The sequence below is a fragment of the Musca autumnalis genome, unplaced genomic scaffold (assembly GCF_047663935.1).
Source record: "Musca autumnalis isolate F117 unplaced genomic scaffold, ASM4766393v1 scaffold_1, whole genome shotgun sequence".
Taxonomy (NCBI): Eukaryota; Metazoa; Arthropoda; class Insecta; order Diptera; family Muscidae; genus Musca; species Musca autumnalis.
Window position 1 is genome coordinate 89,561,053 of NW_027411644.1, and position 12,169 is coordinate 89,573,221.

The window sequence follows — 12,169 nt, forward strand, 5'->3', positions numbered from 1 at the left end:
AGAAATGGGATTTGGAATCAATAACGCATTGATTAAAATAACCAAAAAATATCGGGGACTATTTGCAGATGCACTGTTAACTTAACTTTTCAATGGTAGTAAGTAACATGGATAGTTAATATAGCCGCCCTTATGTTTTGAATAATATTGAATTTGACTTAAAAAAAAAATTCACCTTTCCATGTTAATGTATACCTTTAAAATAACATAAAAAATAAACATGTATTTCAAAAAAAAAAAAAATAAAACAAAATAAAATTTGTATACTATTATTGTTATTATGTTTTCTTTTTATTTTTTGTTTTATTTAATTATTAGTACAATTGCATTATTATTAATTATTTACTTCTTGAAAGTGTTCACTTGATTTGCTGCTTATGTATTTTGTTTAATTTCCCTTTTTTGCATTATTCTTAAATGTAAATTAAAGCCAAAAATGTTTATTAGAAATTATTATTTAATTTAAAATTAAAGAGAGAGCTAAGCTAAATATTAGTATTTTTATATATATATTTTTTATTTTAATTTATTTTTTTATATAAGAGAAAACACTATTTTTGTATCGAATAATCAATCAAAAAATGCTTAAAATGAGGGGCAGAGAGAATTTTAAAAATAATAAACAATACTTAAAGCCTGTTTTTGTTTTTTATTTGAAATAAAAAAATTAACTTTAAATCATTATAATAATATCATTAACGATGATTGATTGATTGATGGATGGAGAATGTTTGAACGTGTATTGAAACGAACAAGCAGATAAATTGTATTATTTTTTATTATCATCATGTATAAACAATAACAATTGTGTGTGTGTTTAAAATGTTTGTTTTATTTTTCTACATTATATTGGATTTTTTTGTTTTGTGAAACTTTTTTCTTGTTTATTTGCTACACTTTTTACTTATGTGTTGGGTGTGTGTGTTTTACTTGCATTTATTAGTAAGTTTTCATATATGGTACATAACAAATGTATGTCACAAATCAGTCCAAATATTAGTTATATTTCTTCTCTTTTTTATTATTTATGTATAGCTAGAATTATAGAAATATAGTCGTATCAATTTTTTTAGATTTTGTTCTTGTTCAAAAGAAACTAATTAAAAATATTAAACATATAAACAACGATCATGTCTTGTTCTTTTCATTGCACAAACAACAAGAGATGTGTTTTATATGTTCTTCAATAACGAAATATATTTGAGATAAGGGAAAACGTGTAAGGAAGAAATGGAATTTGCCTTTTCCATATACATATTATATTCCTTTGCAAGAAACAATTAAATAAATATATAAAATATATTTGCAATTTATTGTTTGTTCCCACATGATGAATGGCAAACCGTAAAAATTGTTGCATACTTATAGGCGTTTGATTAAAATAGTCACACTAGAAATAATTTTTTTATCTTTTCGCTTTAAAATCAATAAAACTGGGAGCACTTGGTTATAAACCAACACTATTATACCCTTTACACAATCTCCTGACGCCACAACTACCCCGTGCGTAATTCCAAAGCTCTATATTAAGATTTTTTCTATAATTGTTCCACAAACATCCCAGAAAGGACAAGGGAGACTTTTCTCATATACATTCAAGTAACTTTGTTTATCTCAGCACCCGTCATTGACAAGGGCACCGATAGAACCAAACGCGAATTACGTTACTGGCGGAAGTATAAGAAGGAGTGGAGATAAAATTTTCCATGCCACCAGTTACTCGAATAATACCATCCTTCTCTAAATTATGAACACGATTTTTATGGAGATAATGAAGAACGACCATGTGTGAACTGCAATGCAATGCAGGAAAGCATTGATTCGTATCGCTCATTTACTCAAAGAGTGGCATAACTCAAAAATGGCTTTTATGAGTTAACAATTTCTGTTTTTCTACGACTTCTATTTTATCTTGTGTCAAATTTTCATGTTGATATCTCTAACGGATCAATAAAAAAAGTTGTTTGAGTTTATGTAGCACTAAGACACTTCGTATAATGTTAGACCTTACACAGAAATTCAGCACTGGTATCTGGCTAGCTCTTTACAAAAGATGGTCCAAGTGGTTGGCTGACTTCGTAAATGCAATATTTACATTGCAAAGATGTATTGACATCATAAAAAGACGAAGTAAATATTTGTGGCAACACAGACATTGTCAAAAAGAGACATGTCATTTTACTGCGTTTATTAAATTTTCTAAAATTCGGTTTTTATTGAAAATAAATTTATTTTTTTTGCATACCACAAATCCGCCATTTCTAATTTTTTTCTTTTGGCATTTTTCTGGTTTTCTTCGCAAATGTCAGTTGTTTGTTGTTTTATTTTTCTAAAGAAATATCAATTATTGTGCAGCACAAGTGGTGACACTGCACAAATTTGACAATTACTGTGCAATATGACGTGTCGCGTGACATTTATAAAGTCGTGACGATGTCTATAAATAGACATACTGCATTTATAAGGTCACAAGGATGTCATTTGATGCATCATACTGCATTTACGAAGTCAGCTGTTATTTTATTTTTTGTGTAATAATCTTCTAAATAAAATTTCAATCGGCTTAAAATACACGTTTTTCTCGAAACTTGATTTTTCTGTAAATGAGCGATATGTTCTTACAACCGTCCCCAAAGTCACAGGGATGACTTCTTTCTTATCAATGAGTGTACCCCAAAAGTCATACTAGCTCAATGATATATTACTTTTTATTGACGAGTCTGTGCGTCGTCTATAACGACATCATTTGTAGAGAAGTTTAACATGGCTGAAATTCTCAGGAAATGTAACTTACATTATGCTGAGGGGAAAATTTGCCAACGTTGGAATCGAACCCGGTCATTCAATGTTCAAGACGGGTATGTTTACCACTGCACCTCGGAGTCCCAACGAATCGTATTTAAAATTGGAAAAAGTTAAATAAAAACAGAGATGATCTAAAAGCGCGTGCGTGGTGTCCATTTTAGCAAAATTATAAGGCTTTAAGGAGCTATGAGGCTTGAACCCTGGAATATATGTACTTTCAAAGCGATCACAGAACAGTAGTGCGATTCTCTAACTTTTTTTTTGATTTACCGACAAAAATCGGTAACATTAAAACCCAAAATTATGAATTAAAAGTTCAAATAAAAGTTGACAACACTGTTGGTATCGGTAGAACTTTGCGTCTACTTTCTATTTGTCGCTAACTTACCGAATAATATCGTTAATTACCGAAATTATGAGTATTTTAATTTTATCGATTTTTGTCGGTAACTCCAAAAATGTGTTAGAGAATCGCACTACAGACCTTAACTTGGAAAAGCGAAATTTTGGAACTAAAAGAAGGGAAATTTCTGGCCTATATCTCGGAAAGTATGGGCTTGCTTAAGAAAAGCATTATAAATACATTATCCCAGGCGTTTTTTAGATATTTTAGGCTATTATTTTAGGAAGACCACACTTTCCCGGGAAAATAATTATGTCGTTCTAATCAGGGTCATCTGAACTTTCTACGGTAGAAATTTAAAAACTATAACAGAACAGCTTATAAACTGCACTTAATGGAAAATGTTTGATCTTTTTGGGGGAGGTACTCAAAGGTGTTTGCTATAGACCTGCTTAGAACTTGGATATTGTGATCACTAGCCAGCTAGACGGACGAACAAAGCTAATGTAGGTGGATTCTAAAATCTTTATTTCGATGAGGCACATCTTTATCGTAAATCCCTATTTAGCGCCAATTCTGAGGATATAATAAAGGCACAGTACTCTTTGCTAAATTTTGGGGGTCATATCACGGGAAGTATGGTCTTCCCCAGAAAAAAATATACCTTTAAAAAAGGGCCAGGCATACTCCTCTCTTGCCATTGCCTTCCCCTGCTTTATCTTTCAAGAGTTAACCTCTCCCCAACCTATTACGTTATTTATCGAGCCACAGACCACAAGTTTTATATGCAAAAATAAAAACGATTCAAGGACAGCCCTTAAACTGTATATAAGCGAAAAATGTTGAGATCTTTTGTGGGAACCAAAGAACCGAACCAATATTAGTAAAGTTAGTAAAATATCTATCCTGCAAGGAGAATTTTTTATCTTAAGTAAGCCCAAACGCCAATTTTCAGCCAAAAAGAATTTAAGTAGAACCTTCAAAATTCCAAAAAATCGGGGTAAAAACGAACGCAAAATTATATCGGCGATTTTCTGCAAGGAGTTTTTTTACCCAAAGCAAATGGCAAAAACATTAGGAATGCCAAAAAAATTGGACTATGTATGAGTTCCTTAAATCACTCAGATCCCACCTATTGTGTCTGCAGTGTTTTTGAATTGTAAGAACACCTTGAAAGCGTTAAAATCAATCGTTACCTTGTGTTGGGTTTCGGGTCATTGCAACATCGAATGGAAGAGGCACTTTGCGGATCGCATACACCCTTGTGCCATTTCATGCGGCAGTTGGAACAATGATATCGAGACAATGCAGCCAGATTTGGCATAACGAACCTAACCTAAGGTATCCAAGGAAATATGGGCCCCACATGTTTTATCAAACTGTAAATGAGAAATTTATTGGCATCATTTAGTTCACAGCATTTCGAACAAAAATATTGCAGCGTAAACGATGTGGGAATGTAACTGTTGATTTTATTCGTGGCATCCGAGAAACGGCTGAGATGCATAATTAACAGGGGTGGTAAGACCTCGTAACACCGTTAAAATACCTATCTTCAGATACCAACGCCTGGATTACAATTTTTTCGAAGAATGTTTTTTATCCCTAGAGAAGCCCAAACGCCACAAGGATAAAAATTTCAAAATATCTACTATGAGGGCTATATCAAATCTCGGACCTATGGATGCAAAAGGAACATTTTTGGAAAAGAAGGTCTGAGTTGTTTTGAGCAACACATATCACTACTGATATAGGTGATGGGTAGCCAAAAGAAATGCACTGAGAGGACAATAACGTTTTAAATTTGGATCCCAAACATATTTCATAACCATAAAGTAGAGTGGTGTTGTCAATGTTTGTTTTTTTTTTCAACAATGTTTGCATACTAAAAAGCAAGAGAAGAAGTGTCAAAATAAGTGTTTTCCCACATTTGTGTTTCGTTCACAAAAACCAAAATTCTTAACTTAAATTACCTGTTCTTTACAATTGCATTTAATCAGGCTTTTACTACTGTTATTACTTGCATGGTTGCTGTTGTTGTTGTTGTAACTGTTGTTATTGGTATGATTATTATTGTTGTGATTACTAATCAAGGTATTATTGCTCTTATATTTAAGTTTTCCCATTGTTGCTGTTGTCGTCATCATTATACCTCACATACGCATACCGCTGCTGTGACCACTATGCCCAGAACTTTGCAAACTTTCATTTGACCATGATGCCTGCGGTGATGATGTTACAGGGCCGGGAGATGATGATGAACCACCAGCCGACTTGGGTGGCGAAGAAGATTGTAAATTGTAACGGGCATAAAATAACAAATACGGTGTAATTGTGATTTTTCTTGCCGGCGATAGAAGCTCTTCAAATTCTCTCTGGGTCATTGCCTTAATTTTGTCATCATCACACATATACCATATTGGCTCGGAGCCATTGTGCAAGTGTTGGGAAGAAGCATATGAGGCTTTGGTGCCGGCACGACCAGTACTGCCATAACCCGATGAATTGTTACTGCTTGCACTGTTATAGGGAGGTTGTTGCTGATGTATATTATTGTTGTAGTTGGAAGAATAGCCCGACGACACACCATTTGTATAGCCATTGGGATCTTCGTGGAAATCATTGTTGCTGTTATTTTGATTCGCATGAAGATAATGCATTTGCTGTTGGGCTGTCAAACGCATGGCACAACAATTTATGCTGGGACAAGTGGTCGATGACGAAGACGTTGTACCGGTTGCGGACGAAGACGTGGCTGCTGATGATGTTCCGCCAGCGGAATTTGTATTATTCATACTTAGTTTACCAATGCCATTTGTTATGGCCTTACTGCCTCCACTACCACCACCACTGCCACTGGAAGTCAGACCATTAAGATGTTTAACATGTTTACTCATATCACCACTGCTGGAAGCTTTGCTGCGTCCAAATTTCATCATTTTTATAAAACTTGTGGCACCACCACCCGACGATGATGAATTTGACGATGAACCCACATTATTGGCATTCGTTGTGGATGATGTTTGTCCGCCCGACTGTTGCATCGAATTTGAAGTCAACGTTGTGCTGCCACCACTACCATTCATTGCCGCTGCTGCCGCCGCTGCTGCAGCCCTTTCTTGACTAGCTCTTCGCCTTTGTTCCTTGGGACAATTAATGTACTCATTGGCCCAATCCAATGAACAGGTATAGGCAATATAGTGGCCCACAGACATGGTGGCGCCCACATGTGTTATCACACTGTACAACTTGTAAATGTGTAATTTATTGGCATCACTTAGTTCACAGCATTTCGAACAAAAACATTGCAGTGTAAACGATGTGGGAATGTAACTGTTGATTTTTTCCATGCCACCTGAGAAACGGCTCAGCTGGATAATTAACAGGCGTGGTAAGACCTCATAGGATATAGATCGTATAGCTTCGGTATAACCACAGCATTGTTCACAACGATATTTATTTTCATTGCGAAAACGTTCACTTGTTATACAAGAGTTCTGCAAATGCAAAGCAAGAAGAAGAAACATATGATGAAAATGTTAGGTTAGGCTTGATTAGGTAATCAAAAAAAGGATGAACTAAACAAAATTACAAGAGGCTCTTAATGTCTACTTTTCAATTTCAATTTATTTTTAAGTTGTTTTCTCTGCCTTAAGAGGTTTGCGGTTTGCATATTTCTTCTTATGGTACCTCCCAACAAAGTAGCAACACTTTGCGTCCAATTACTTCAACCGATCACGCGGCAGCGGGCTCTTCGATACCTGACTGACTCGGAACCACACAGCACAAATGTTCCGGCCAGCGGCTGCCAGCTCAGTGTATTTATGTGTTTGTAACTTTTCTGTGTTGATAGCAGCATATCCCGGAATGCCTGCTACGGATTTTTTGGTTCGTGTCGGGTCGGAGGAAAACACAGGACCAATGTGGATGTGTTCGGTTTGTCACATCCGCATCCACCAGACTTAAACTTCGGTGAGATGCAATAGATGCCGGGAGTGGGTGCATCTCAGGGGTTGCTCTGGACTCATCCATGTGAGGGACTATGACAGGAACTGTGTTGCTACATGCCATGTGAACAAACCAGCCCCCAGTAAATCGTCGTGCTGGCTGAGCAGATTGATAGATCTACGTTTTGTAGATCAATGAGGACATCCCTACCAGAATTAGCGTAGTGTCACAGTTGGCCAGATATCACCATCGTGTCACCTGGTCAACCCGTCGTTTGCCATGGGTCAGACCATCTCCCCATAATTGTTTCCATCAGCAGACCGCGCGATTTCACCACCTCTCAACGCCGCATTTTCATCAATCATGGAAAAGTTATTTGGCCTAGTTTCAGAGGGTTCACTAATCACCGCTTCACAGATTTTCCTGATGTTCGCAGCTATCTGCATAAAGCAGTGATGTAGGAACAAGGTTTTCAAGTCCCTAGCTGCAGCACTTCTGCAGATAAAGATATCTTGTTGGCGATAGGTCGGTATGTGCTAAGCTATGCAGCTGCTTTCTTAGACACAGAAGGCGCGTTTAATAACGTGAAACTTGAATCAATTCATGCTGCGCTAGTATCACTAGGTGTCCCCTCAATTCTAATAAATTGGATCGATAGAATGCTTGATAGTAGGCTCAATTCAAGCTTAGGAGAGAGTTCTATAAAGAAGTCGGTCACCAGAGGAACGCCACAGGGAGGAGTTTTATCACCCCTGTTGTGGCTTCTGGTGCTGAACGGGATACTTACGGAGTTCGACGAGCTAAAAGCCAAGGTGGTGGCGTATGCGGATGACGTAGTCATACTAATTAGCGGGAAATTCTTATCTACGCTGTCTGAACTTATGCAAGGTGCTCTAGTGAAGCTCTCACGTTGGGCTCACCATAATGGACTTGGTGTGAATCCGACGAAGACAGAGCTGGTACTTTCCACCAGGAAGAGAAAGATTGCTGCTTTCGTTCCATCAACTCTAGATGGTGTGCAATTAAGCCTCTCCACGGAAGCAAAGTATCTTGGTGTGGTCCTCGACCACAAGCTTTGTTGGAAGAGGAATACCGAGGAGCGAACAAAGAGAGGTTTAATTGCACTATATTCTTGCAAGAATACCATAGGTAAGAGCTGGGGTCTCAAACCACATTTAATACACTGGCTGCATAGGACTGTGGTTTGTCCCATCCTAACCTATGATTGTCTTGTTTGGTGGCACGCACTCAGCAATAAATCAAACCTTTCTAAGCTAAGTAGTGTGCAACGTGCCGCGTCAATTCTTATTACTGGAGCTATTAAAAGCACACCCCAGGCGGCGCTAAATGCTGTTTTAAATATCCAACCTCTGGACATTTTGGTACAGTATCAGGCCTCCAGGTGTGCCTTAAGGCTTAGGGAACTTGGCATGTGACGTTGCTCATTGCTTGGCCATGCAAACGTTCTACAGCGGTTGTATAGTCAGCTAGTGCTTGGAATCAGAGGAGGTGAGACCGATTACATTTTACCAACTCTTGACTTCACTATACTTGACGTTTTAATACCCGATAGGGATGAATGGGTTCAGTGCAGACCAATTCCGGATAGCCTATCTATCTTCACTGATGGTTCGAAGATGGAAGATGGCACTGGTCCTGGTGTGTACTCTGATGAACTGAACATTAGGTACTCGTTTAAACTTAATGACAACTGTAGTGTTTTCAAGGCAGAGGTCTTTGCAATATTGAAAGCCCTAGAGGCACTAGTGGGAAGGACGGACTTAGCAAACAGGGCAGTCACTATATATGTTGACAGTACTCGGAGTACACCCTCCATCTATCGCAGCTGAGGAGCGTCAGCTGCCGCGACAAACTAAAGTAGTTTTGGCTCAACTACGCTCGGGATATTGCAGTCGCCTAAATTCTTATTGGACGGAAATCGATCGCGCCGTGCAAAACATCTGCCCTGTATGCGGCATGGTCCCGCACGACACACAACACCTTTTTAACTGCCCCGCCAAACCTACCCATCTAACTCCAGTGGATCTGTGGCTACATCCCATCGAAGCAGCCATTTTTCTGGAACTGGAGATAGACCCAGAGCCAGATTGAACAGAGGAACGAACAAATAAACATAGCAAAAACACTGTTACAACAACAACAACAGCCAGGCAGCGCTAAAAGCATTGGGTCTTTCACTATAAAGTCTAGGATCGTTCGGGATTGTAGGTCTATCCTGAAAACCTGTGGTATGTCAGTAAGATTTTGTTGGGTACCTGGTCACTGTGGTGTTGAGGGAAATGAGATTGTGGATGAACTGGCGAGGCGGGGATCACAATCAAGCAACATGCAAATGGCGTTTTGTGTGAAACCTCCGCTTTGTCGTTTCATGGATAAACTCACCAGGTTCTACGTTGAGAAAACCAAAAGAATTTGGCTAGATGCTCCTGGACGTCGGGTTGCAAAGTCAATCTGGACGGTAATCTCGGCGCGTAGAACTGTTTCTTTTCTCTCGTTGTGCAAGTCGGAATCAGAGTTGTTGTCGGGATCATTACTGGTCACTGCAACATTAGATCTATGACTTGCAAATGGGATAACAGCAGTAGTGACTACTGTAGGCTGTGTCAGGATGTGGAGGAGACGGAGACAATTGAACATCTTCTCTGTCTGTGTCCCATATTGAATGTCAAAAGGCACAGACTTTTTGGCGTTCACATAACGGAATCTCTGTCTTACTTCTCCTCTTCCGACCCCACAGCCTTGCTAACATACTGCAGAGGCCTCAAATGGCCATGGGGCGGGTTAACTTAAATATATTAGTTAATCTACCTTCTAAATATCATCAGCTTTCCTCTCCTTCACTCTCTTATTACCTTTTCTACTTCTCCCCTGTCTCTTCACTTTCTACCTACCTACTTTCTCCTATCCAAAACTAATCTCCATCTCCTTAGCTTATTTGTCACTCCATCACCAGTATAAATCATCACCACAACGGATCTGCAACTACTTCACCTACAACCATCACCTACACCGTCAACTACATAACAACTTTCAACACTACTCAAACCCAGTATGATCACAATGGACCACAAGGTCTCCGAGTGGAGTGGCTGCTACTTACAGCAGCTGCGCATCCTATAACCTAACCTAAGCTATGCGGCGCCAGTACGGTTCTCGAATATAAGTTGCAACATGATGGAAAAATATTCAACTCTGTCAGAATGCCCCCTTCAGAACAGCAACAAGTTGCCTCCTCATGTCTTCAATGGACCATCTACGTGAGGAGACAAAGATTCTTCCAGAACAGCAACACAATGACATGCTTTCGTTGCAGTACTTGCTCGGGTGTTACCGTGAGAACCATCCCCATCCTAATAACCATATGTCCTGTCAAACCTACTAAACTAACTCCAGTAGATTTGTGGTTATATCTCATCGAAGCAGCCACATTCCTAGAACTGGAGATAGACCCAGAGCCAGATTAAGCAGAACGATGAAAATACAAACATATCAAAATCTGTTACAGCAAAAACATTCGTTCGGATAATATCGTTAAATCTCCTAAAATACCTCTTTGTGGGCGAGTTAAATCAAAACGTGTAACGATCTGTCCCCCTATGTCCCCCTATTCTTGTTATACCCTCAGCCTTTAGGCTATGAAGGGTATATACACTTTCATACGGGCAAAATGTGCCTCATCGAAATAATGGTTTTAGACCCCAAGTATGTTTGGACGAAATGTGTTTCAGACAATTTGGAGTCGATTGAGCAATGTCCGTCCGTCTGTCTGTCTGGCTGGCTGGAGCGCATGATAACTCTCGAAGGGATGAACCGATTCAGTTCAAATTTTGGCTTTCGTAATATTTTGCCCAAACTTAGTTTAAGTTCGAAGATGGGCTATATCGGTCCACTCCTTGCGGTACCTCCCACACAAAAGTTCCAAAATGTTCGGAAAATTTGTGGGCATGATAACTCTTGAAGGGAGTAACCGATTTGGTCCATACTTTGCACATCGTGAAATGTCTGACAAACTTAGATGAGGTTCCAATATGGACTCAATCAGCCCACTCCTTCGGGTACCTCCCACACAAAATTTCGGGTAAGTCCAGTTTAGGACCTGCTATCGAATCGCTTTGATTTTTGTTGCAACAACTTGTATTCACTTCCCCCCAAACGACGGTACAAGTTTCATCAGGGGCAAGTCCATACTTCCTGAGAAAAATGGCCGGAAAGGTGCAAAAAGCCCCTATGACACCTTGCGTAGTGGTTGGATCGCAAGATAACTCTCGACCGGATCTGCCGACTCGGTCCAAAATTTGGCCTTCGCAATATTTTATCCAAACATAGTTTAAATTCGAAGATGGGCTATATCGGTCCACTCTTTCAGGTACCTCTCCAACAAAACTTCAACAAATTTCGGAAAAAATTTGGCACCATAACTCTTGAAGGGAGTGACCGATGTAATCTATGCTTTGCACATCCTAATATACATATATACCAGATATAGATCACGTTCGAATGTGGACTATATTTGTCTACTCCTTCTGGTACCTCTCACACAAAATTTTGGATAAGTTCACCTTAAGACCTGCTCTCGAATCACATTGATTTTTGTTGAAGGTATTTGCATTCGCTTCCTCCATTACGATGGTAAAAGTTTTTCAGGGGCATGTCCACATTTCTTGGGAAAACAGCCCGAAAGGTGTAAAAAACCCCTATGTCACCATATGTGGCGGTCGGAGAGCACGATAACTCTCGAACTGTTTAACCGATTTGGTCCAACATTTGGTCTTCGTCATATTATATCCAAACTAAGTTTCATGGGCAATACCGGTCCACAACTTTCGGTACATCTCCCAAATATTTAAAAAATGTCACTAAAATGCTAGGACGATATCACTTGAATGGGGCAACCAATTTGGTCCAAACTTTGGATCTCCTAATATTTTATCAAAATTTAGTTTAACTTCTAAAATGGTCCATATCGGTCCTCCCTAAGGGTACCTGCCCTACAAAAGTTCAACACTTGTGACTTAGTGCAGTTAATTCCTAATCCACATTTTTGTCGGCAAG

At 38.9% G+C, this 12,169-nt stretch overlaps 1 protein-coding gene across 2 annotated transcripts in view; it reads right to left on the reverse strand.

Annotated features, from left to right (window-relative positions):
• Nucleotides 1–760: 760 nt before the first annotated feature.
• Usp1 (ubiquitin specific protease 1) overlaps nt 761–12,169 on the reverse strand; it is a 37,428-nt gene continuing 26,019 nt past the window's right edge. For both annotated transcript variants that reach the window (XM_073984772.1, XM_073984761.1), the window contains exon 6: nt 761–6,645. In XM_073984772.1, coding sequence (XP_073840873.1) covers nt 5,302–6,645 — 1,344 coding nt within the window. In that variant the 3' untranslated portion in view covers nt 761–5,301. The remainder of the gene's footprint in view (nt 6,646–12,169) is intronic.